This window comes from Acanthochromis polyacanthus, chromosome 21 (genome assembly GCF_021347895.1).
Source record: "Acanthochromis polyacanthus isolate Apoly-LR-REF ecotype Palm Island chromosome 21, KAUST_Apoly_ChrSc, whole genome shotgun sequence".
In the NCBI taxonomy this organism is placed as follows: domain Eukaryota; kingdom Metazoa; phylum Chordata; class Actinopteri; family Pomacentridae; genus Acanthochromis; species Acanthochromis polyacanthus.
The window spans coordinates 24,924,699-24,951,303 of NC_067133.1; the positions used below are offsets into that span (position 1 = coordinate 24,924,699).

General features: G+C 41.1%; 1 protein-coding gene and 1 long non-coding RNA gene across 4 annotated transcripts in view; one reads left to right on the forward strand and one right to left on the reverse strand.

Moving 5' to 3' along the window:
• Nucleotides 1–20,439, reverse strand: part of atp2a1 (ATPase sarcoplasmic/endoplasmic reticulum Ca2+ transporting 1) — a 28,477-nt gene extending 8,038 nt beyond the window's left edge. For 2 of the 3 annotated variants that reach the window (XM_022202344.2, XM_051941263.1), the window contains exons 1-19: nt 20,284–20,439; nt 20,051–20,187; nt 19,103–19,120; nt 18,194–18,276; nt 14,639–14,743; nt 8,153–8,291; nt 6,955–7,035; nt 6,783–6,868; nt 5,371–5,526; nt 4,929–5,070; nt 3,328–3,494; nt 3,147–3,235; nt 2,962–3,064; nt 2,737–2,868; nt 1,534–1,659; nt 1,160–1,378; nt 937–1,048; nt 625–848; nt 298–518 (exon numbers count right to left, since the gene is read on the reverse strand). In XM_022202344.2, coding sequence (XP_022058036.1) covers nt 298–518; nt 625–848; nt 937–1,048; nt 1,160–1,378; nt 1,534–1,659; nt 2,737–2,868; nt 2,962–3,064; nt 3,147–3,235; nt 3,328–3,494; nt 4,929–5,070; nt 5,371–5,526; nt 6,783–6,868; nt 6,955–7,035; nt 8,153–8,291; nt 14,639–14,743; nt 18,194–18,276; nt 19,103–19,120; nt 20,051–20,168 — 2,321 coding nt within the window. In that variant the 5' untranslated portion in view covers nt 20,169–20,187; nt 20,284–20,439. Of the gene's footprint in view, nt 1–297; nt 519–624; nt 849–936; nt 1,049–1,159; nt 1,379–1,533; nt 1,660–2,736; nt 2,869–2,961; nt 3,065–3,146; nt 3,236–3,327; nt 3,495–4,928; nt 5,071–5,370; nt 5,527–6,782; nt 6,869–6,954; nt 7,036–8,152; nt 8,292–9,383; nt 9,482–14,638; nt 14,744–18,193; nt 18,277–19,102; nt 19,121–20,050; nt 20,188–20,283 lie in introns of those variants that run through there. The other variant, XM_051941264.1, reaches the window with a different exon arrangement.
• The window catches only part of LOC127531599 (uncharacterized), a 184,302-nt gene that overhangs the window by 117,122 nt on the left and 40,575 nt on the right, over nt 1–26,605 (forward strand). The window lies entirely within an intron of this gene.

The following is a 26,605-nucleotide window of genomic DNA, read 5'->3' on the forward strand; positions in this document are numbered from 1 at the left end:
CAAAAAAAAAAAAACTGGATGTCTACATCAATCAGTGAAATCCATAAAAATGTTTGCCTCAAAATCACATTTAAAAAGCCTTTTCTTTTTTTAACTGCAGAGGATAGGAATTTTTTGCACAAATTTTCACAACACTGCAGTTGCATTAATGCAACAACACAACTGACTTGATGTTTCCTGGTTGGGCTGTCACAAAGAAGGTGTTTCGAGGCTGTAGAATTCACCCAAAGATTTATTCAGGATTGTTAAAGTGGTAAGTCTTTTCCTTATAATGTCTCTATGCTATAGCAAACTCACCATACAACCTCGCCTACGTTGGAGGAGATGAGGTAGCGGATGAACTGCTTCATGTTGTTATAAATGGCTCTGCCCTCCTCAACAGCAGACACAATGGAAGAGAAGTTGTCGTCAGCCAGGACCATCTCAGAGGCAGACTTGGCAACGGCAGTGCCAGAGCCCATGGCGATGCCAATCTCCGCCTTCTTCAAGGCAGGGGCATCGTTCACTCCGTCACCGGTCTTTGTAAAGGGTAGGGGAAAACGGAGAGGAATAACATGTTAGCCTGAAATAGGTCATCTAGGTCTGTCTATAAGAAATTCAACAAAAGTTATTTGTTCTTCTCACCATGGCAGTAATCTCATCAAAGCCTTGCAGGAACTCAACAATCTTAGATTTGTGGGACGGTTCCACTCTGGCAAAGCAGCAAGCCTTTCTGACGGCATTCTTCTGATCGTATGGGGTAAGGTCATCAAACTCACGGCCGGTGAAGGCCTTTCCTGTCACATCCTCATCCTCACTGAAGATGCCGATACGGCGGCAGATGGCCACAGCTGTACCCTTGTTGTCACCTGGAGGTGGGGACAGAACGTAAGATTTATTATTTGCTTGATTTGATGTCTTTTACAGTGCCATTATCATAGTGAGCATTATACAGACCAGTGATCATGATGACACGGATGCCAGCAGCCCTGCACAGCTCAATGGAGCTCATGACTTCCTTACGAGGAGGGTCAAGCATGCCCACACAGCCCACAAAGGTCAAGTCAGTCTGGAGGTGGGAAAATAAAAAGTTTAGTGTCATATGAGCTAGCAAGAAAATGGTCTCCTGCATCATCATTTGTTTGTATCAGATCGTGTCTGTAGTGTTCTAATGTCTCACCTCATAGTCTGCAAACTTGGAGGAGTCCTCGAGGTTCATCTCCTCCTTCCTCAGAGGGGTGTCACGGGTGGCCAGAGCCAAACAGCGGAGGGTGTCACGCCCGGTGCCCCACTCCTTGATGACTGACATGATGTGGTCTTTCACAGGGCCAGTCAGCGGCACACGGGTGGTGCCCACACGAACGTAAGCACAACGTTCAATCACACCCTCTGGAGCACCCTGATTGCACAGTTAAGACAATAATTTGCATGTATTTCTTAAACAGATGTTGCTTTTTTAGTCAGGATTTTTTCACTACAGTGTCATCATATCTCTTCTGAGGCCCTGAGGCTATTGAATCAATTTTTTTGCCGTTTTCCGTACGTTACACTCACCTTGACAAACATCTTGTTTCCAACAGGAGCTTTGGCGGACTTGGCAGGAGAGCAGAAGACTGACATGGACTTCCTGTCTCGGGAGAACTCCAGGGTGAACTCCTTCCTCATCAGCTGCTTGATGACCTGTCAAGAAGTGAAAGAAAATAAGGTAAACTGAGGGTGCAGGTTCAAAAAGGTCACAAACCAACCTGGAGCCAACCACCGTAAGTGTATTTATGGTTTTTTTTTTTAAGTTATTGTAGGTGGCAGTGGAAACAAGTATGAGAAATTTGCTGTTGATTTACACATCCATGAAAAACATTAGCATTAATTTGATGCCGCAACCTAATCAGTGTAAATCCAATATTCACTGTCATTTAGCTTTGTTTTTTTCTCGTGAGGGAAATTGATTTCTTTATATTCTTCACTATAATCTTGATAATTCTGTGTATCTGCAGTTTGTTACTCAGGTATTGTAAAATTAGTTTCTAGAGTTCTTTTCCTGAAAAGGTTCTAAAGACACTGAATTGCTCTTAATAGGTGAAAATACCAACTGAATGTAGTCATTTGAGTCACTGTTAATTAAAAAAAATGAAGTAGTGATGATGGTATTGACATTTTTAAAATTTTAAAATGGATGTGGCTGCTATACGTGACTTTAAAGTCTGATCATTGAATTAAATACCTAAAAATTCACAGTAAAGCATCAAAATGACAATGATTTAGAGGAAAAAAATTCTTCTTGCCTAAAAATTGACATCATTCTTCTAGATTATAAGCCAAGCACACCAGCTCACCTATGACTCTGTGCAAACATTTTAAAGTACTTTATGCTACACAATCACACAAATTATAATATTAAAGTACTTCAGCCATACATGTTTGAATCACATTGCAAAGAAGAAGAAAAAGGCAACTGACAGTTTTGGTTATTTGGGTTTGTTATTCAAAAATCTTGATTCTGAAACTGTGTTTTAGAGACTGTCATTGGTAAACTCCAGTTTCAAGGTAGAAATTCTCAGTTAGAGTGTTGACTGCTGACTGGAGTATATAAAAGACACCTTATGGACATGTTAACAAGATTAAAACTTGATTTTAAAGTCTTTGAAACCACAAAAACTTCGATTACACTTTGAATTTGGAGACCAATGTGTCATCTGAGCTCAGAAGGTGTATATATAATAACCAGCTATGTGCTGTTGGAGATCTTCATGAACTTACAGTGCAGCAGGCGTTGGCCCTCTCCACCTTGGACAAACCACGAACTTCAGTGTTGAACACGTTCATCTTTTCCACCAAACAGCTGAGGGCTGTCTCTGTGGCCTCACCCACTTTCTCATAAATACCCTTGGACTGCATTGTGGAGAGACAGAATTAATTGAAGAAATTGAGGACATATAAAGCTGTAAACACAAATGCACAGAAGATCCTGAAAGCTCTGCAGACCTCGTTGTAGTCCAGAGAAGAGTCATTGCACAAAGCACAGATGGTTGCCAGCTCAACCAGACCGTCGTACTGTCCGCACTTCACTAATGAGCCGTTTCTTGTACTGGTAGAAAAAGATCAACAAAAATAGTCAGTATTGTGTAGTTCATAGTCATGTTGGTCATGTGTGTTCTTATGTCACTTACACTTCTCCCTCGGGGGTGTACTTTGAGCCTGAAATGTCAAACTGTCCGAGGGAAACGCTTTCACCGTCGACTTTATCAATGATGAACATCTGCACAAAAGCATGACAAAGAACACAGTTTATACCATTGATCTAATCTCCTTTTTGAATGAAAATGTGTGTATTTGTGTGTATGGACCCACCTTGGTTACACACATCTGGTTGGTGGTGAGGGTACCGGTCTTGTCAGAGCAGATGACTGAGGTGCAGCCCAGGGTCTCCACGGAGGGCAGGCTCCTGACGATGGCGTTCTTCTTGGCCATACGACGAGTTCCCAGAGCAAGGCAAGTGGTGATGACAGCAGGGAGGCCTGTGAAGGACGGAGGGAGGTGTAAAATGCACAACCACGCTGCTTCAAAACATCGAGAACAGGGTGAAAGTTGAACAAAACACGAGGAACTTCTCAAGTGGCAAGAACAAATGATCTGACAAGTCCACCTGGACTTCTGGCTGACAAATAGCGATGGTCCCTACACTGTCCTTAACACATTGGCTGGAGCACACCCAAACTACCGTGTTCCCCAGAACCATTCTTGAGGGAGGGGCTGCTGCAAGCCATTCAGTCCTCCTGCACTTGGACGAAGGGGAGATGAGTGTTCAGATTCTTGGCAAAAAGCAGCCCTGACAATGGTGTAGAGAAGGTCTGGAGAGGGGCCAGTTTAGTGACATTATCGTGGCATCTGTGTTTGCAGATGATGTTGTCCTTTTGGCAGCGTCAGATTGTGGTCTCTGATGAGCACTGGCACAGTTTATAGCTGACTGTGGTGTGACGGGGGAGGAACGCCAGCAGCAAACGATTGGAGTGTTTTTCCAGGAAATTATAATCAGTTACATTCATCAGGCAAAAAAAACAAAAACAAGAAACAATGTAGTATATAGAGAGTTTTGAATTAACTTCTGCAACTGTAGAAAAATTGTTATAATTTCTTTGTATGTTAGAAGCTAAATAGCTATAAATCTACACAATAAAGCTCACATTACAATGAACTGTACAAGCAGGAGCCTTCTGTCTTTTTTTTTCTCTCATTTTTAATATTTTCATCTACCCATCCATTCATTTTCTGCCATTTTTCTGTATCAGTTTCGCATTTATTTCGATAACCATATCACAACACATATATTTTCATATATGTGAGGTAACAAGCTATAATTCCAGGCCAAATTGTCCCTATAGGACTTCATACTTTCATGTTTTGGTGCATATGATGCTTTTTGTGGTATTGAAAAGGTCTTGGCTCTTGGTAAACCTTGTAGAAATCCACAAAGTAGAACAGTTGGAAGATTGTTAGAGTTGTAGTTAGGGTTCTTTTGTCACCTGAGTGGCTGAAAAACATGTTTGAGTAAGAAATCAGTTGGACTAAGTGTAATAATGATGCTCAGGGAAAGCTCTTGATTTACTGGCTTAGTGTCCAACTCTTATCTCATCTTGGAGATCGATCATGACTAAAATTGTGTAAAGTTTCCTGTCAGTGCCAAACAGCTGCTTCTGTTAGGTAAAAAGATCCCCATTTTGGGGTTTGGTCACCTCATGAAGATACTCTCTTACGATTTTATTGGGAAAAGCAGATGTCAGAACAGTGAAGAAGTAATTATTATCCTAAATCCACCAAACACTGCCACCTGGGCTTCGCAGACAGTTTTTATAAACCTGGAAGCAGCATTATGTAGTCGAGCTACACAACATCAACACTGGATATGATAATGTTCTTAGACAACCAAACAGAAGTTGATCCCCGGGGCTTACCTTCAGGGATGGCAGCCACAGCCAGAGCCACAGCGATCTTGAAATAGTAGATGGCACCCCGGATCCAGGAGCCTCCGTGGACGGGATCATTGAAGTGGCCAATGTTGATCATCCACACAGCAACACAAATGAGAGAGATAACCTGGAGGACAGGCAGCCAGAGGGATGTTTGTTAATATGCAAATATCTAAATGTAATGCTTAATATGTCCAAAAAAGTTTATTCAACTGTGTACATTCTCAGTCATCCAGGTCATAGTAATCATAAAAGCTTAAGTAGAACGCAGCTGGACTTCTCTTTTTTGGCCCTTGAAGATCTTCCATCTTTTACCTCCTCTTGGATAAGAGGTGAAACATTTTCAAGAACCAAAAAAAGTAATTCATGTTTAAAATATGAATAAATCAAACCAGCAGATGATACATTTCAAGGAAGTCTCACCCACCTTGGAGAGCTGCTCTCCGAACTCGTCCAGTTTCTGCTGCAGAGGGGTTTTCTCCTGCTCGGTGGCAGCCATCTGGTCACGGATCTTACCGATCTCAGTGGAGACACCAGTGGCAACAGCAACACCAGTGGCTTTACCAGCAGCAATGTTGGTACCCTGAACAAGAGATGGAGACTATCTTTAGAACGTTGTTTGAGCAATCTGGATGGACGGCATTTCATTCTTGGAGCTCAGAAGATGAATCCTAATAACCTCTCTTAAGGTTTTATATGACATTAGTGGTTTTGAATAAAAATGTTTAACAACTTTACCTTCATCTTCAAGTCAAAAGTTTTTTTTCTGTCCAGTGCTACAAAACTAATGACATTCCCATCGGCATCACCTGTTCTTTGTGTATCATGCTAATAAGAATATATTACCATGCTAAGCTCAGGAGGAGAACATGTAAACATTACAGCATGTTAATGTTGTGTACATGTTAGCATGCCAACTGTAGCATGGTGCTCAGTTGCAGGTGCTGATCACAACATGTAATGAAATATTGCAGTCTTTCTCAGTAGAGTTGTTTTTCTTCTTGCTTATTAAATGTATAGTTTATATTAATACGTGATCTATCTAGTAGTGATTGAAATAGAAGAGGGTATAAATCCTGTGATTCTGATAAAATAACACAACAGTAACCCATTTTTGCAACAGAAATATTTGAATAAATAGCATCTATCATTAATTTTGTCATTTCTACCCCACAAAATGTCAAAATGTCTTTTAAAAAACAGTTTTCTTTTTTTTGACATTGTGTAAAAATGTCAGTTAACTTCTAGACAGTATCTGTAAAGTACCAAACCAACAAACATTATAAGTATTTTGCTAAGATTTTTTTCATTCTTCTTTTTTCTTTTTAAGAATATGTACAACATTATTTATAGAATTTATTTTTGGCTTTTGTATAACTTATACATATATAGGTCTTTATTAAAATGGCTGTGCTCGTACAATCAATTTAACTATTTTCTTCATAATCTTATGGTTAATCTTAGTATATTACCTAGGCAACATTTTTTTCTGCTTTCCTAAATTACATGCACATTGAAATACATTGATAAATGACAATAATATTCTGTAATTAAATATGTAGTGCTTTATATTAATCTTTTTGTCCATGCTGTTAATACATTTTTGTGCCATTTTACATTCAAACTCTCTAATTCTTATGGTGTGATGGTTAAAAGCCGAAATGTTTTATTGTTATTAGTTCCACCTGTGCTTTGCCAACTAAAATATTAAATATCTGCTGTCATGGTTGTTTGGTGAATGAGGAAGGCAAAGGATTACTAAGAAAAAAATAGATGGTGTTGTCAGGTGTAGATGGGAAAAAAAGTGAAGTGAAGGGGAAAAGATGGGAAAGGACTCACAGAGAACAACATGTTCTTCTTGTCCTGGTTGACGGCTCGGGGGTCTGGGACAGCATCTGTGTGCTTGATCACACTGACAGACTCACCTGCAGATAAGCGTTGGGTTGAGAGGTCAGGGAAGGAGGTGAACATCAACAAGATCTAACTTTTTAGTGTTTGATGAAGTACATACCAGTGAGAATGGACTGGTCCACACGCAGAGTTGTAGATTTGATGGAGATGATCCGGATATCAGCCGGAACTTTGTCACCAACTAGTGTCCACACAACACAGAAATGCAAAGAAACCAACATTTTACTAGCAAAATATGTACTTTAAAGCTGCTTTTGCAGTGATTTGTTTATCTGTCGGCATCACAGTACAAAAGTCTTCATAACAATCTGCAGGATGGAGGAGGAAGGGGGAGCAGCGGGGTTGATTGACTGGCTTTAGCACTCTGGATAGATAGTGTTGTTGTTGAAAACTGATACCACAGTGAGAGTCAGAGGGAGAGGGAGACCTTGGGGAGGCCGTGAAATGAAAAGAACAGGTGTACAGCAAACAGAGAGACAGGGACAGACAGAGGAGTGATGTTAAGTACATTTATTCTTGAGGTTTTCTTTTTTTTTTGGTCTCACAGAAAGTTTGTTCGGTTCGCCTGCCTTACAAGGGCCACATCTATTTTCAAGGACATGGGTAGCCATGTACTGACACATGCATGTAAGGATATATGAGTGTACAGTTATTCAGCAGCTGCAAGATGCTTTAGGGGGTCCAACAAAGAGATCAGGCTGAATCAGCCACTTTTTTTTGCTCTCTGCTTAATCAGTAATCATTTAAACTAGGAAGTTTTTGCAAGTTGTACTTACTGAAAAGTCTTGGAAAAGCTGCCAAGATTAACTGCATTTTAGTTATTCATGTCAAAAATTAAAATTTGTTGCATTTCTGTGATGCCGTATTCACTATAGTATGCACTGCATGCACGTAACGGCTAAAAATACAAAATAAATATCCTATAATTTAATTTCTCTGATGCTGCTTATTATGCTTTCTGAGATATTTCAATCCAGCTTTGTTGCATGCATGCTAATACATTTTTCATGCTACCTTTGCATTAGGAAACTGCACATGAAATAGAATTTGCATGTATTGTATAGAATGTAAATAAATTTGAAAACAGTTGGGATCAGTTTGCTTAAATGGCCCTTACAAAATGCATGATTGCGCTGAAGTTAAAAGGCTTCATTGTCCTCATTTTAATCTGCTATAATATGAGGTGAGAATGTTATGCTATCTAGGTTTAAATCATGATTGTGCCTCCTACACCTGGTGGATGAATAGATTTTTATCAGTGGTGCATTTGAAAGAAAGCCCTCTCCAATGAATCTTACCAGAAACCTCCACCACATCACCAGGAACGATCTCCCTGGCCTTGATCCTCTGCACGCTCTTCCTGTCTGCCCGGTAAACCTTCCCCATCTCAGGCTCGTACTCCTTCAGGGCCTCAATGGCGCTCTCTGCATTGCGCTCCTGTTGCACACATAACAAAATAGGCGGTCATTTGGGCCCAGAGATAGACATGCATAGAGACAGAATTACAAGATATCTAAATAAAATAAAAAATATAGCTTATTAAGGAGTATCTGAAAAGGAAGGTAGTGAGATTAAATATATGAGTTTCAAGGCTTTACACAATCTGTTGATCAAGGTGGACAAAATAACCCGAACAAAACAGAATACAGTTGCCCCCGACTTTAATATGTCTGTAGGTTCGAAGAAGCTCAACCAGAATGATATTTTCACTTCATTCATCATTTCTTGACCCCCAGAAGTATCTATGGCTTCCAAGATCCCCAGATTGTTACTATGTGCAACTACGTTCAAAGCACAATACATTTATTCAATGTATAACACAGGCAATATTTTGTAATAAGTTTGTGAAGCTTACAGTAAAATGTTTTTGTTAATTTAAAGGGACTGTTGAACTATTGTGAGATCAACATGGGTATGGTAAAGAAAATGATGCAACAGAGGCCAGTGTATCCGAATCAAGAACTTCCCATAATACTTTATATACAATTTGTGACTAATAAGTTGGCTTTGACATGTGAAATCTATGAAGTTGTCCTTTAACTTGAATCCAAGTTATTGGCTGTGTCCAAAATGGCATACTAACGTACTACAAACTACATACTCATTGAGTATATACTGCATACTACGTACTATAAGTATGATTAGAATGCCAACCGTTCACACTGTAGTATACTACTACACTTCCCATAATGCATTTCAAACCTCCGACGACAAAAACCGGAAGTACGGCTATCAAATATCTCGGCTGAATGCCGGCTTCAGGTCGATTTTATGCTAACAGTCGCATAATTAATGTGACAATTTCAAGCCGGCACTCCTCATGCAGTTATTAGCCAGATTATGCGAATCGTTTCAGTTGTAGCTGCAGGCTACTGGAGGTAGCTGCTACTTGTTCTGTATGAAAAGCGAGCTGCTGCAACTAGCTGCTAGCATTCAGTAGCACATTGTGAGGCGTCTGACAAATTTAAAACGTTGGACAGAAAACACCTATTTCTCAAATTTGTGGGGTGATTAGGATGGCTACTTAACCACATAAAATAAAATAAAAATCGCCCCGGTCCGGCCACAGATCCCGCGGAGGCTTCCATTTCGGTGGGTAGCTCGCAAAGCATTATGGGGCGGTTGAGTATGACTAGTGTGGTCATCGTGCATACTTAAAATTTTTCCGGAAATAGTATACATCCGGGTATTTCTCGCGTACTCAATCTTTTCATACTATCCAATGTGAACGCACTACATACTTATTTTGACATCACACTTAGTATGAGTAGTATGTTAGTATGCCATTTCGGACACAGCCATTGTGTGAGGTCATTGTTTTGTACTGAGGATTTTTTTTCCTTTTTTGCCATATTAAAGACCCACCGAGGAAGATTTTTATGCTCGTAACAAAGTCTCATAATAATGTGGATGAATCTTCGTTATTTACACTTATTAATGCCCCCATTTTTGATTCATGAATCATTTTGGTTTTGTAAATATTTGTATTTTATTAATTTTTTGTCGACTCGTCTAGAATTTCCTGTGAGAGATGGAGCGATTTACAGCAAATACGGTGCGCAGGCGCTGACGGAGCGTGGCAGAGCGGAGCTAGTTGTTTTTAGCAGTAGCAGAGCGGCGAGTTGGTTGAGACGATGGCACACATGGAGCGCAAAAGGAAGCGAACGGAGCAAAGTCTGCAAGCAAAAAGGTTGTCAGAGTGACAACGAAGCAAAAGCAAAGTTCATCTTGAACAGGAATTTCAGAGGTGGAGAGAATTCCGGGAGCAGAAAGGAATCCAAACAGATGCCGAGCTGGCTGTGCTTCTCCGAGACAACTTTAGCTCTTTGTAAGTTTGATACAATTCTTTTGTCTTTTGTGTGTGTTGCTTGCGATGTGTGGTTAGTAGACTATGGGATTAGTTTGACTGTGACTCGTTTAGTTGACTAACTTTGTGGCAAAAACACTGTGTGGGTATTGGCTAATGTAACAAACAAACAATATAGACTGTCAAAACGTTGTTAGTGTATAACCTCTTTGTTAGATATACGTTACCTCGTCGGTGGCCATTGTTCAACAATGATTTCCTGAGGCTCGTTCGCTCGTTTCCAACGGTTTGCGACAGTGCGCGTCAAGGCTCACGGGAAATGTAGCGTTGCTTCGAAGCAACGCTACATTTCCACTAAAATCTTCCTCGGTGGGTCTTTAAGGTAAATACAGTGTCAAATATTCTGATGGAAAATGTTTATGTATATTATATATATATATATATATATATATATATATACACCAATTCAATTTTTATTGCAGAAGCATACTCTCACACGTCTGGGCTCCTCACCCTATCTCTAAGGCTGAGTCCAGCCACCCTACGGAGAAAGCTCATTGCAGCCACTTGTATCCATGATCTTGTTCTTTCTGTCACAACCCAAAACTCATGACCATAGGTGAGGGTTGGAACGTAGATGGACTGGTAAATCGAGAGCTTTGCTTTACGGCTCTGCTCCCTCTTCACCACGACAGTTTGGTACAACGCCTGCATTACTGCTGACGCCGCACCAATCCGCCTGTCCATCTCTCGCTCCATTTTCCCATCACTCGTGAACAAGATCCCGAGATAGTTGAACTCCTTCGCTTGGGCAAGCAACTCCCCCCAACCCAGAGGGAGCAATCCACCAGTTTCCGGCAGAGAACCATGGCCTTGGACTTGGAGGTGCTGATCCGCATCCCTGCCGCTTCACACTCGGCTGCAAACCGCTTCAGTGCGTGCTGGAGGTCACGGTCTGAGGATGCCAACAAAACCACATCATCTGCAAAAAGCAGAGATGTGATCCTGAGGCCCCCAAACCAGACACCCTCCCCACCACGACTGCGCCTTGAGATCCTGTCCATGAAGACCACAAACAGGATTGGAGACACGGGGCAGCCTTGGCCGAGTCCAACACCCACTGGAAAAGTGTCTGATTTAGTGCCGAGTATGCGGACACAGCTCTCACTTTGGTTGTACAGGGAACGAACGGCTCGTAGCAATGAGCCTGGTACCCCATACTCCCGTAGTACCCCCCACAGTGCCCCTCGGGGGACACGTTCATAGGCCTTCTCCAGATCCACAAAACACATGTAGACTGGCAGGTCAAACTCCCATGACCCCCTCAGCAACTCCGCAAGGGTAAAGAGCTGGTCCACTGATCCACGACCGGGACGGAATCCGCATTGCTCCTCCTGAATCCGAGGTTTGACTATCGGTCGAAGCCTCCCTTCCAGCACCCTAGAGTAAATTTTCCTGGGGAGGCTGAGAAGTGTGATACCCCGGTAGTTCGCACACACTCTCCGGTCCCCCTTTTTGAAAATAGGGACCACTACCCCGGTCTGCCACTCCACAGGTACTGTACCCGATGCCCACACGACATTGTATAGACATGTCAACCAAGACAGTCCAACAATGTCCAGAGCCTTCAGCATCTCAGGGCGAATCTCGTCCACACCTAGAGCCTTGCCACCGAGGAGCTTCTTAACTACCTTGGCAACCTCTGCCACGGATATGGACAAAGATCCCCTTGAGTCTTCAGGCTCTGCCTCCTCCATACAGGATGTGTTTACCGGGTTCAGGAGTTCCTCAAAGCGCTCTTTACACCGCTCGACGATATCCCCAGTACGGGTCAACAGTTCTCCACCCCAACTGTACACAATCTGAGCAAAGCCCTGCCTGCCCTTCCTGAGGTGTCGAACGGTTTGCCAGAACTTCCCCAAGGCCGACCGAAAGTCCTTCTCCATGGCCTCCCCGAACTCCTCCCACACCCGAGTTTTAGCTTCCACAACTGCCACAGTTGCTACCCTTTTGGCCAGCCGGTACCTGTCAGCTGCTTCGGGAGACCCCCGAGCCAACCAGGCCTGAAAAGACTCCTTTTTCAGCCTGACGGCCTCCCTCATCGCTGGTGTCCACCAGCGGGTCTTTGGATTGCCGCCGCGACAGGCACCAGTGACCTTCAGATCACAGCTCCTAGCAGCTGCTTCTGCAATGGAGGCTTTGAACATGGACCACTCAGAATCCATGTCCCCAACCTCCCCGGGATGTAGGAGAAACTCTTCCGGAGGTGGGAGTTGAAAACCCTACGGACAGGGTCCTCCGCCAGATGTTCCCAGTTCACCCACACTACACGTTTGGGTTTACCAGGTCTGTCCGGCAGTCTTCCCTGCCATCGGATCCCCGTCAAATTTGCCACCTTATCGCGGTGGAGGGGTTTGAGTGTCTTGGTGATCCTGGGAGCTATGTTGTCCGGGGCATAAGTCCCTGGTAGGGTCTCCCAAGGCAAATTTGTCCTGGGGGAGAGACCAGACTAAGAGCGATTTAGAAAACCCTGATGAAAGCACAAACAGGTGAAGCCGCTACCTCTCCCGGGTTAGGGATACCGGGGCCTTCCCCTGGAGCCAGGCCTGGCGGGGGGGGAGCTCGTAAGATAGCGTCTGGTGGCCTAGCCTTGGGGTCCTGTGGGGCTCGGTCAGGCACAGCCCGAAGAAGAAACACGGGGCCACCGCCCAGTAGGCCCACCACTTGCAGGGCAGGAAGTCGGGGTCGAGTGCTATGCTCAGTGAGCAGAAGGCAAGAGCGGGCACCTGGGCGTGCCGCCCCCTGGTAGCGTAGACTAGCTCTGGGGACGTGGAACGTCACCTCACTGGCGGGGAAGGAACCTGAGCTGGTGCGGGAGGTGGAGCGATACCAGCTAGATATAGTTGGGCTCACCTCCACGCACAGCAAGGGTTCTGGAACCAGAATCCTGGAGAGGGGTTGGACTCTCTCCTACTCCGGAGTTGCCCAAAGTGAGAGGCGCCGGGTGGGTGTGGGGATACTCACAAGCCCTTGGCTGAGCGCCGCTTTGTTGGAGTTCTCCCCGGAGAATGAGAGGGTCGCCTCTCTGCGACTTCGTGTTGCAGAGGGGAAAACTCTGACTGTTGTCTGTGCTTATGCGCCGAACAGCAGTTCAGAGTATTGAGCCTTCTTGGAGTCTCTGGGTGGTGTCCTGGAATGGGTACCGCCCGGGGATTCCATTGTTCTCCTGGGAGACTTCAACGTTCACGTGGGCAACAATGGAAAAACCTGGAGGGGGTGATTGGGAGGAATGGCCTGCCCAATCTGAACCCGAGTGGTGTTTTGTTATTGGAGTTCTGTGCTAGTCATAGATTGTCCATAACAAACACCATGTTCGAGCATAAGGTTACTCATAAGTGTACCTGGTACCAGAGCACCTTAGGCAAAGGTCAATGATCGATTTTATAGTTGTAGTGTCAGACCTGCGGCCGTATGCGGGTGAAGAGAGGTGCAGAGCTGTCAACTGATCACCACCTGGTGGTGAGTAGGATCCGATGGCACTTGAATTAAAGGTTGGATTTTCCTCTTTTTTTCATTGTGGCCCTATATTATTTAGAAAAAAATTATTAGAAGCTAAAGAATGCATCTTAACCGGGGGGGCAATAGTTATGGAGGGTGCTGTCTATATATATATATATATATATATATATATATATATATATATATATATATATATATCACAAATATTGAGATTGTAGGAGCGTCTCCATGCACTCGTAGCCTGCACAGGTTTGCAGGCTCATTTAATTTTGATTTAAAATGTACAATTGTTTCAGACACCATGTTGCACTGTGGCCTCCTCAAATGGAACTAGCCTCAAACAGCTTGATCAGGTTGATGCTCAGTTCAGTCTGTGGTTTCTTCCAAGGCTGAACCTCGACCACCTCAAAGTGTAAAGCCCAACTTATGCCAGCTGCCCTCCCCCTCTCCATTCTCCTCCATACCCCCCATGTGTGAATCCTTGTGCATAGTTTCCAAATGACTGCCGCAGGGTTGTTATGAACCCCACACATGCACAGCGCACACACCCCGGGCCTTTTGTAACGTGATCGTCCCTCTGTATTTTTATGCACCGTGCATATTGTAATGCAGCAGTTTAAACCTTCAAGACAGAGCAGGTCCCAGTCCGTCAACCTGCTCTGTTGTCTTAACCTTCCACCTTTTCACCTCCTGCTGACGTCATGCTTCTCATTCTGGCTTCCCTTGAACTTTGAGATCTCAGCCGCCCCTCTGAAAGGAGCATGTGCTCTCCGTAAAGGACACAAGGCCTGAACGGGCCGGCGACATGTGTGATTTATTGTGTGTGACTGTTACTAAGTACAGGAGTCTATTTAGGTGTGTTTGTGTGTGTGTGTGTGTGTGTAAAAGACAGCATTCTGGGAGCAGGTATGTGTCCTTGTGATTCCAATTGTTCCTGTATGTGTATCTGCTTACTGACCTGCCACACACCAACGACAGCATTTGCAATGAGGATGAGCAGGATGACGAAGGGCTCCACGAAGGCAGTGACAGTTTCTTCACCTTCCTCAAACCAAGCCAGTACCTGAGAGAGAGAATTAATGCAAATTAGAACCCAAGTTTTAATGACATTTACTTTATATTTGTGATGTTTCTGTGAAGTCTGACAATGAAGAGCTACTGAAATTTTTCAAACTTTACGCCCTGAAATTTTGCTGAATTGCCATTACTTCCTGAAGAACAACTGAAGAGAGCAAAGCTGCAACTTGTAGATTAGATAATTATTACTCCTATTTTTAAAAAAAATTCCAACCACCAGCTGTCTCTGAAGCCCAAAGACGTTCACTTTACAGTGATATAAAAGCAAATCCTCTCATTTGTAAGACAAAAATGCATCCAGTGTTTAACATTTGCACCAAACAAATGACTAAAATAAATGAAAAATAAATCAATTTCATAATAACTTGGCTATTTGCTTGACAGTTAGATGATTTGGATGTACAAATCTCCAACTTAAACTATGATTTTCCTCCTAAAAGTTAAAACAACATTCTGTCCTGACTTATCTGTAAAGCTACATGATGTGCTGCTATAAAAGCCAATTAAATAATGAGTCCGTTGGCACAAAATAAAGAGCTTTTACCAAACTAATCATTAAAGCCACTGATGAAGCTGGAAAAATGAGGATTTGCTGATTTTCTCTGGTTTTAAATTATTTTAATATGAATATTATTTTGGACTAAAAACTAAAAAGCAAACAAATAAATAAATAACAGCAATTTAGAGACTTCATTTCTGACACTATTTCATGCAAATATAAGCATTAAAAATACATAAAGTGAGTAAAATAGACCAAAAAACCCATGGGTTTGTGTATGCTGTATGCTGTATGCTGCTTTATTTTACTTTTTTTTCCCCAAAAAGCATTCATAAAGTTGTGTTGGTTTAAATAATGTCTAATTTGTTGGATCCAGTGGTAGGTCTCAGGGTCAAAGAGGTTAATCGTGTAATGATGTTGACTTCCATTTAGAGTTAAAATAATACATTATTGCTGTTGTTAAGCTGCTTTGTGTCTTAAAGTTTGTTGTGCACCTGTTGCTCAGGGTCACAGTATTATCTTTTACTGCTGACTAGCACAAAACACAAACATAAATTTGTCACGGCGAGCAGCTATTTATGACCCTTCGCTGGATCGAGTGACATTTCACTTTGTTGTATCTTATGCCATCCTATGTGTGAAATCTTTCCCGTCCACGTGACTCTTTTCCAAACCTATAGTGGAACACGTGTGCACCCCCTGTGAGTCCCATGTTACTAACGCAGCTCTGTTTCGGAAAGGCTTTGTGTTGACATTGACACAGATTAGTTGCAGGCCAGCAGAGCAAAGACCAAACTGGAGAAAAAAAGCAGATTCCTCCCATCCTGTTCTTGTTTTCCTCAGCATCGAAATGTTCTCCATTTGCCTCACATCTTTCCCCTTTTGTTTTTAATAAAGCAGCCTTGCTTGCTTGCTCCCTCCAGTCTGTCTTCACCCTGCTTCTCTTCAAAGACACAATCGATCTCCAGGACGAGCGTCAGAGCCTGTCAGCACATCGCAGCGGTACAGCATTCCAGTGTGTATGAATAGGATGAGCGTGTATTTGCAGTATTTAGTGTTCTCTCTTTTAGAAACCATATACGACTCTGAATCTATTGCTCTCGTTTGTCATTGTAACAAACAATGCCATTGTGCAACCCAATCCCCAGCTCCCCCCTTCGCCCTCTCACTCTCTCCTGCTGCTGCAAGCCATCCCTCGTTCCTTCCATCCCTGACCTTTGTCCAAGGATACAGTTTCTCATCCTGGCTTGAGACTTTCTTAAAATAAAGCTCCCGCCATGCATATGTGCACACACACTGCCACTCTCTCTCTCCCTTGTCTTTCTCTTTATCTTACTCTCTCCCTCTGCTTCAAACACATGCAGCAGTCAGGCCTTCTAAGGCCATAGTGACAGCTGTACAGGGAGGCCGGAGGGCAGAGATCAAGGATTAAGACAATGTGAGCAACCTACTCTCCTCCACAAAACTGTTTCGGAGAGAGCGACGGGGAGGGAAAGGGATTCCTTGTGTAAATGAGAGCGGGTCCAAATGTAATTTAATAACTCGGTGATGTACACGCTGTGTTTGTCAGCCTGAGTGTGCGTGTGTGTGTGATTACAAAGAAAAACAGCCGAGAGGTCAGAGAAGATGCAGCTCATCACTGAGGACTGCAGCTAGCTCACGCTGCCAGTTGCTTTATTATTGCGCCCTGAATGAGCTCTTTTGGAGTTGGTCCATTTCTATTAGATCTCTCTATTTTCTGTTTGTGCAGTGTGAAAAGTAAAATGAGTCATGAGTCCTTAGGTTCTCGTTTATTACCTATGAGTTGCACTGAGTTCTGAGTTAGCAGAGTAGCTTTCATGTAGCTCGGCATAATTATGGTAGATTTGCCTAAAGGTCAAAAGGTCTAAGGCCAACTAGAGGAATTATGTTTACACCCTTAAAAGGTTTTTGTCTTTGGAAATATGAACTCACCATTTCCTACATATACGTATATAACACTGGACCATAAGGTTTAAACTTAAAAAAACAAATTTTCAACAAGCCAAAAGGGGATAATGTAAATTTGTTTTCACTATTAAAGTGCATTTGTACTTCTCTTTCCCATTGCAATGATGTACTTTCATTCTCCATATTGTAAACAAAATTCAATATCTTATTTAAGTGCAGAACTTGGATGTGAACTACACAAAAAAATGCAACCAATATTCACCAAAATTCATCCTTGATTATATTTCTCATTCAATTTTTAACTCTAATATAACCTAAACCCTACATTTGATTGGTGGAGCTGCTTGTGGATTATATGAGCTTAAAGGTGTAAACTGTTGATTCCACCTTCTCACCTGCTAAATTCCTCTTTTTTTTTTCGCAATAAAGCAGTGCTGAATTGATGAAATACACAACCTGATCGAACATAATGTTAAAAACTCAGAGTTCAGGATTCTAAAACTTGAAATTCTGAAAATAACTTTCCATATTCTGGGGCTGATTGAAGAATGACACAACTTTGTAGAGGGGGAATATAAAAAAGGACTAAATTTTGTGAAAAACCTTTTCAAACTGATGCTGACTTGCAATTTCATTTTGTTTAATTCCCTTCTTTTTTTTACTATCTTGGCTTTGACACTAGCATGTCATACTAGTGGAGTGTTTTGTCTGATTAAATTCTGATGGATGCAGTGAGGGAAAGTGAATGTGAAATCAGTTAAAACAGCATCCAAACTAGAACATTTTTCTCCATAAGATGACAAATTGAAACATCTGCAGGCCCTGTGCATACACACATTGTATCGTGTATCTTTAACTGTGAAACCATCATGAATTTTGGTCATAATGTGGACCAGCTAGTGTATGTTCTGGTTGACGATAAAGTGGCTGTTCTATTCCATTCTTTTCTATGAATATTAAAAATGCAGATGTCCTGTATTATGTAAATTAAAGGGTGAATGAACTCACAAAAGAGATACAGGCGGCCAACAGCAGGATTCTGACCAAAAGGTCTTCAAACTGCTCCACCACCAACTCCCAGATGCTCTTTCCTGATGAGAACACGAAGGAAATCACAATCTTCAACTTGTGTGTTCAAGTACACACACACACACACACACATATATATATATATATATATATATATATATATATATATATATATATATGAAAATATTACACAATTTTAATTAAGTCAACAATTTCTGTGAGTATGCATTTGCAGTTTGATATGTGATGAGTAGTTTACCTTAACATCGTAACATAAAGCTTATTTTTCTACATCTTCCTGTTTACAAACTGGTTGTCATGTTGCCTTGTTTGTACATGCTCTGTCAGCTACACTGACAGTTTGACAGAAATGGATGGACTCATTTCTTTAACAGCGTGTGGTGTGAACATATGAAGAGTTCATTTGCAAAAACAGGTAACTCTGTTTTCAGAAAACTCATTTTTTTATTGTTTACTTGAGATAATAATAATAATAATAATAATAATAATAATAATGATAATAATACTAATAATTTATCTTTTCTCTATTTTGTCATGTATTTTTCTACTGAGTCAAATCCACTCAACTTCAGTTTGATTGATATTATCTCAAGTAAACAATAAAAAAAGGTTTTCTGAAAATTCATCAAAATGGAGTTATCTGTTTTTGCAAATGAACTCTTCATATTATTTGCTGTTTGGGCCAGCGTCTATCCCTAACCAGTAGCAACAGCCAATGACAGGTGTTCAACAAATGACATGTCATCACAGGAAGTGAGGGGAACAGGTGTGTCCGGATGGTGCAACATTATAAGATGATCAACTGGACATGCAATTCAGACATTAATAATTAAAAAGCTGTGTGTCTGAGGCTTAAAGTGGACTCACCCTCCTCCGCTGGCAGCTCTGTTGATAAAGAGAGACAAAGAGTATTAATGAGGCACTTTGTAGAAAGTGAAAAAGTGTAGCCAGGTAAACAGAAATTAAAACACACTATCAGTATATTTCATCAGAGAAAATGCAATCTCCACACAAAATATAGTAACTCCAGCCTTTAATGAAACTGTGAAACTAAAATTTACCCCAATATGCATGCTCACAAAACTATTTCTGCCATTCATTTTACTATTTGGAAGATTCTCCAGTGAATTAAATGCTTGTTGCACGGAGCACAGGTGTAAATAATACCAGTAATGATGGCTCTGTTCCATTAGGATGTCCCATTTTCAGGGCCATGACTTACTGGGACACTTAGTCCCAACAGTGAGCTGTATTTAGTGATCTTTACACCTGCTGTGACAAGGTAAAGAGAAACAGGCCTCTGGGACACAGCTGCTGACCATGGAGTTTGCCTCTTTCTGCTGACACCTTCTATATGAAGATCAGTGAGATCATGACAACTGAGTAAACTCTGAGGAAGGCCCTGAGACAAGAGTTTGTAAGATGACCTTGAGTCAAGGATGAACTCTTAAATATTCTCAAAATGCAAATTATCAATCAAAACTGAAACCAGTAGCAGTTGTCAGAAACCAGAGACGCTGCTGCACCTGCTGCACAAACATAACTCCCTTTTTGTGTCTCTTAGATAGTTTCCCTTAATTAGACCATCATCACAGAGCGCTGCTTCGTCTGTCAGTCTACTTCTGCTCCTTCACCTCCTCTTTCTCAATGTCTGTTTCTGCCATTTTAACTTGTCAAACCCTCAGATACTCTGTGTTTTCCTTCTCATCTCACTTCAAAACCAATATAATGTTTTCTTTCCCATCCCAGTACTCATCAGTCCATTCATTGCTACTCTCCATCCAATCGCTCCTTCTAGTCATCCATCCTTCTCACCGTTGTGGCCATACTTGTCCAGGTTCTTCTTCACCTGCTCAGGTGTCAGGCCGGTGTCTTCAGTGACGCCAAAGTAGGACAGAACGTCCGGTGATTCTTTGGTGTGTGCGTTCTCCATCCTCGCTGAAACGGAGAGGCTTTAGGACACAGAGAGAAAGCACAGAAACATCAATCTAAGCGGCCCAGCCAGGCCTACTGAATACTGCAACTCAATGATGCTGTGTTCAACCCACCACTTTCTTGAAGTGTGGGATTGGGATTAGAAACTGGCAACCCCCCTGTGTTCACACTTGCTCTCTCTCTGCCCCCTCTCTCTCTCTCTCTCTCTCTCTCTCTCTCTGGGCTGTTCTCTCCTCTTGGAGCCCCGGACTGACAGAAAGTGCAACCCGGCAAACTGTCCCGAAAAGTTTTATACAGCTGAAAAAGCGGCCTCATTGGTGCATTGCCCCCCGTGCACTTGGCCCTCATTGGATGAGGACGTCACAAATAGGTGGGCAGGGATGGCCCTGGGGTAAAGAATAGGCAGAGAGGGAGGTGAGGAGGGGTGGGCAACAACTGCAGAGGGGTCTGCTGCCCAGCAAGCTGGAAATAAGATGTGGATAAGAGAGCGTGCATGGCCGGGACAAAGGAGGGAGGCTGCCTGAATAAGAGGACACTGATGGGCACATGTGGGCTCACATGTCTGTACATTCGCCCACTCAGCAGAGGAATAAAAGAAATGTAACAGAAAGATTTTAGAAGGTGTGCATGCACAAAATAAAAAGTTTTCTGTCTGAGGTGTAGCTCTGCTGAAGCAATCTTCCAGACTGAACATTTTTAATACTCATTTTGATGCACCTGACAGAATGTTTTATTAGGGGGTTTTTAAAATTCTGAAAATAATAATGACTTTCCAGAAGAAGCACATTTACGGAAACACTTAAGGAAACATTTGAAGTACTTTCCTGGATTTCTACTTTATGACACTTTAATCTAAATAAATTTCTGAAATGTACTTTTTTTCCTTTCATTGATAGCTGTAGTGTTTAAAATTTTAAAAACAAAAAGATCTAATAAGTTATTTCCAACCTCATGTTTCTGATGAATATGCTGCTGCATTTTTTTCTTTACACTTTAAAATAAAGGTTCAAAAGCTCAAATTTTCTCTAATTTAAGTCAAATTTGTGAAGCAAAACTTTTCCCCCCTTCTTTCCTATTATTAATTGTCTCACAAACTTGAGGAGACAGGACCATATGTTGGACTAAATTACACAACTGTGGATAAATTGATAAACTAGCCCCTACAACAGTGAAATACTACTTACATATTCATAAATCACAAACAATCTAACAATATAAAATACACTATTTGCAGTTTTGCAGACACATTCCTGAAATCACTTTGTAATACATTTGTCTGTGATGCAGTAACTGCAACACATTACTCCTCCTCAATTAAGTAATCACAATACAGTTACTAATCATTTATTTCTCTTATTTTGAGGCTGGATTTATAATCTGATAATGCATGGAAGATGATGTTGCAGAGTCACACAAAAGTAATTTAATGTAATGAACTGCATTCTACAGAGAGAAAACAAGGAAAGAAATTCATCTCTGTTTTAAAAAATAACAAGTAATGTGTTATACATTACTGTTTGTGAAGCAACACTGATTATCTGTCATGAGTACCTTTACTTTTGATGCTTTTAATATATTTTTATGACATTGATTTGGCTCAAAGTAGGAATTTGCAGCTTCAGCTTGGAATAGTGCATTTATACATAGTCAGAATTAAACATCTGAGGACTTTTGATATAATAAGCATGTCAAAGAAAGAACAACAACAGTGTTAAAAACACCAGCCGCAGTTTGATATGTAATAATCCTGTCCACTTACAGTATAGCACTTCTCCTTTAATTTAATTTTAGAATCTCCACTTCAAATAATGCATGGCTGAATTACTCCAATATTACAACTTGCCATTGCATAGTGTAGAGGAATTTTACACTTTGAGCAAAGCTGTTCAGTATGGGGGGATTTCATGAATCTAAATGCATAAATAAAACCATTTTAAGGATAGAAGACATTATATACATGGGGAAAAAAGAGCTCTCAATATGATTTTAAAACACAAAGATGAGTTTCCAGGGGTCAAATCAATACCTCGAGAGACTTAAAATGTACAATAACACATGTTTTTAGTGCAGCAGAAACAACCAGTGAACACCACATTTGCATAACCTGTTAGCTTGATATGGCAAATTAATTAGCAAACAGTTGCTGACTGACATCTTAAGCTGTTTCAGTCCACCTGAGGAATGTCAGGTTAAACTTCCTTCTTGTTTTTGGGCTTCATGCTCTTTATGTGCCAAATCTCTCATTCTTCCTCTTCTTAGGTGTCATGTGTAATCGCGTTGACAACCATGCCTTTCCACTTTTCTCTGTCATACGTTGCATGTAGTACATTGTTTGCATTCAATATGTTTGTCCAAGTTTTGATGTTATCGATGTATGTTATTCTCTGGCGTCCTCTAGCTTTCTTCCCTTCTATTTTGCCTGTTATTGTAAGATTTTCTATACTATTCCTCCTCATCACATGTCCTAGGAATTTCATTTTCCTTGATTTGATGGTTGCCATCATTGTTCTTTTCGTATTTGCTCTTGTAAGCACCTCTTCGTTGGTTACTCTTTCTCTACACGGTATCTTTAGCATTCTCCGTAAGAACCACATTTTCGTTGCCTGGAATCTCTTCTGCATATTGTTTGATATTGTCCACGTTTCGCATCACAACAAGATTGACCAAGATTGATCCATTTGCTGTATGGATGCTGTAAATCTCTCATTATGACCCCATTTACAGTGATTATTTTCAGAAACCCCACACGAATTACCAAGCCTTTATATTAACAAGTGTTTCAAATATCAAATCTACACTAGCATAGTTATGTGCATCACTCTAGGACAGATCACAAATCTGATCGCAAATTTTCACATCAATTTCTAATTTTGTCTGATTTCCACTCGCTGCTGAGCATATACAGTACATACAGATAGTTTTTATGGAAATGAGCCACCATACTGCTAAACAAGGACGTAAAAGACTCTGAAGTGCTCTTAAGAGCTGAGAAGAACTGAATAGTTTGAAGTTAACTGTTTGTTGATTTGAATTCTTGCGGATTTAAGTTAACATTTATACATTTAACAGCCTACATCTTCAACTATAATCAGCTGAGAAACATAGAAAAAGTTGAAATTTTGAGTTTTTAGATTATATTGTTAAAAAAAGGTGACAAAATTTGTTTGTTTTTTGTAAATTTATGTCGTGTTGTAAGCCTTCATAAAGCACTTTTGTAGCATTTTGCTTTCTTAGCATCCAAGGAAAATAATTTCTGCAGCTGAATATCCATGCATCTCGCACCGGTACACTCTCTGTTGCTTTAATGTCCCTTTTTCTGCTTCAGTCTTTCTCACTCCTGCTTCTGTCCGCCTCCCCCCAAGGCTGTGGTCTGAGTTTAAAGCCACTCTGCTGTGTGTTTCCCTGCTGACCCGTGGTGGTGTTGTGGGTCCGGCTGTAGCAGTGAAAAGCTCAAGGTGGCTCACTGACATTTAGCTCAATCTCCCTTTGGTATCTGGTTACTGCTGCTCATTCTAAGCACTGTGCTCTAATGCTAATAAAACACAGCAGTGATAATGCTGCACCGCCTGCACACACACACACACACACACTAGTACTGGTGTTCTTGCACAGTGAGAAGGCAATTCCTAAAACACCGGTTTGGGATCTTTACTTGGAAAGAATGATTAGATGTGTGTCCTGCATGTAAAACCATTTGAGCTGTGTGTGATGAGATCGCAGCGACAGATCACAGTGACAGACATGGCTGCAGGCACTTTGTTTTCAGGTTGTCCGCACCTCCAATCTCATGAATGCCTCGAGGGAATGTCTTCACATTTGGCACCAGCGTTCACTCGGACACACGGATGAAGGGATTAAAGTTTCATGCTCAAAGGTCAGAGGTCAAGGTCACTGTGAAATCACACAGTATGTTTTTGGCAGAATGTATGCATTATTTATAACATTTCATACTAATGTTTAATAGCAAAACAAGATGAATTGATTAGATTTTTTAGCCCAAAGGTCAGAGATCAACTTCTCTGCAACATCAGAAATTTCTGCAAAAACCTGCTTTTTAAAAAAAATAAAATTGTAGTTACTCAACATGATATTTCAGGAACAGAAGGAGGGACTGTGACCATATTTCACATTTGGTTGGGTACTGAATTGGTGACGCTATTAATTTGTGCATTGGCTGAGTAGATAAAGATCTGTGTTAGGTATCCACATCTTTGCAGTAACATTCATTCATTTGAAGCATCGTGAACTGTCGTGTATACAACTTTTTAGTTAAAAAGAGAATTAGCTTTATTGGCAAAACATGTGGACACATACATAAATTTGACTTTTTCTTTGTCTCTCTGCATAAGTTGATGCACTTCAAAGTCCACGCCAATTATATTACGGTTCAAAAGATTGGGGTCATTTAGAAACGTCCTTATTTTTGTAAGAAAAGATTTTTTTTCCAATGAAAATTATGCTAAATTAATCAGGAATATCTACATAGGGGTACTGTTGAAATTAAAACAGAAATTAAACTGCAACACAGCAGTGGGTGTAAAATGAAACTGCGTCACATCAAGAAGGATCAGCTCTAGACACAGTAGCACGATGTGAGAATGATCAGCTTGATTGATGTGAAAGAGCTGAGTGTAACAGAGGAGATGACTTCCATGACCTACTGACTAAAACTGGTCAAAACTGGTTTTGGCTGGTTGTAACAGTGTGTCAGGCGAGGTCATGTAAGGACAGGAGGGGATACTTTGGGTAAACATGTATTTGCTGAGGTGTAAAGAGTATGAAAAACTTATTTGATGAGATGTCCCGTGGTAAATAAAGGCTCTGATTGGTTGGGCAGTGAGACAGCAGGAGGGAATTGGCACACCTCCTGGTGTATCTGCTCAACTATTGATTTTTTTAGGAAAGTACCAGGAGTTCAGACAATATTCAAAACAGAATAACTGATATAATGGTGTCAGACAAGTGTGATGTTCACAACAAAAAATAGGATGGACCTGGGGCATGGAAACCCCAGAGCCACAGAGTATAAAAGACAGGGCATAAGAGGGCACAGTCAGATTTACCCCGGGGTATCTCTCAGAGTGTTTTGACCTGTGCTGCAGGGAATAAACACTTTATCTTTGAATCTGAAGATTGCTCCAAGACTCTTCATTGTTGTTCATTGGTGAGACTGCTGCAACTATTATTTTTGACTAAGGATATTTTTTCGTAAATGAGGACCTAGAATAAAGACAGAAGGTTTAATTTGTGAAGAAATTGTACCCACAACAGTACAGAGGCCCATTTCCTGCAAAAATCACTCCTGTGTTCTAATGCTACATTGTGTTAGCTAATCATGTTGAAAGGCCAGTTGACGATTAGATGATTGATGATTGTACAATTGTGTTAGTACATGAATAAAAGTGCAAGTTTTCAGGGAAGACATGAAATTGTCTAGGTGAACCCAAACTTTTGCATGGTAGTATACATTATATAAATCTGGACAGACATGAATGTAAACTACAACTAAAAAACCACAAGGTGGAAATGTTAGCTAAAAATATAATTGGCACCTCTGTAAAAAAACAACAAAAAAAACTTGAGTTTTTTTCACTGTAATATCACTCCAGCAGTTATCATTTTGCACGACAATGTTCATATATTCTCTCTGAAATGTGTAAATATCTGTATATGTTTTTAAAATTTATTTTCATGACTTCTACTATCGACCCTAGTGACGAAAAAGCGGTGTATAGAGAATGGATGGATGGATGGACTACTACTATTATTACTCCACCAAGGAATTCAACAGAGTGATGTGACAATCGGCGTACATTTGTCTGTCTGTCTGTCTGTCTGTCTGTTGGCAACATTACTCAAAAACCGATTTGGATGAAATTTTCCGGGAAGGTCAGAAATGACACAAGGACCAAGTGATTAGATTTTGGCAGTGATACAGCTTATAGTCTGGATTCACAGATTTGGTAAAGATTTCTGTACCACTGTGAGATAGCGGCATGGCATCACTGTAACTATGACGACAAGTGAACACTATATCAGCTACCTGCTGACGATGACATGATAGCAATCCTACTACAAAGGATTTATCTGTCAGAAATCCCAATGACTGAGCAGTCTTGGTGGAGTTCTGTGCTATTTTTTTAATTTAATTTTTTTTTTTTTTTAAACCAAATTCCTTGTGTGTTGTGTACATTCTGAACTACAAAATGAGTTTTTTGCCAAGTTAAAGTACTTTTGAGCCTGGTCAGTCATCTGCATAGTGTTTAATCTTGACATGATACTTCCCTAACCTTGACTTAAATGACTGAAATCATTCCTGCATTAACAAATTATTTTCCTTAGTCAGCTGACTTTTGTCATGACTTTCATTAAGTTGTTCTTTCATGCTGGAGCTGTTAATCCAGCTGCTGACAGTTTCAGCATGTAAGTTCATGT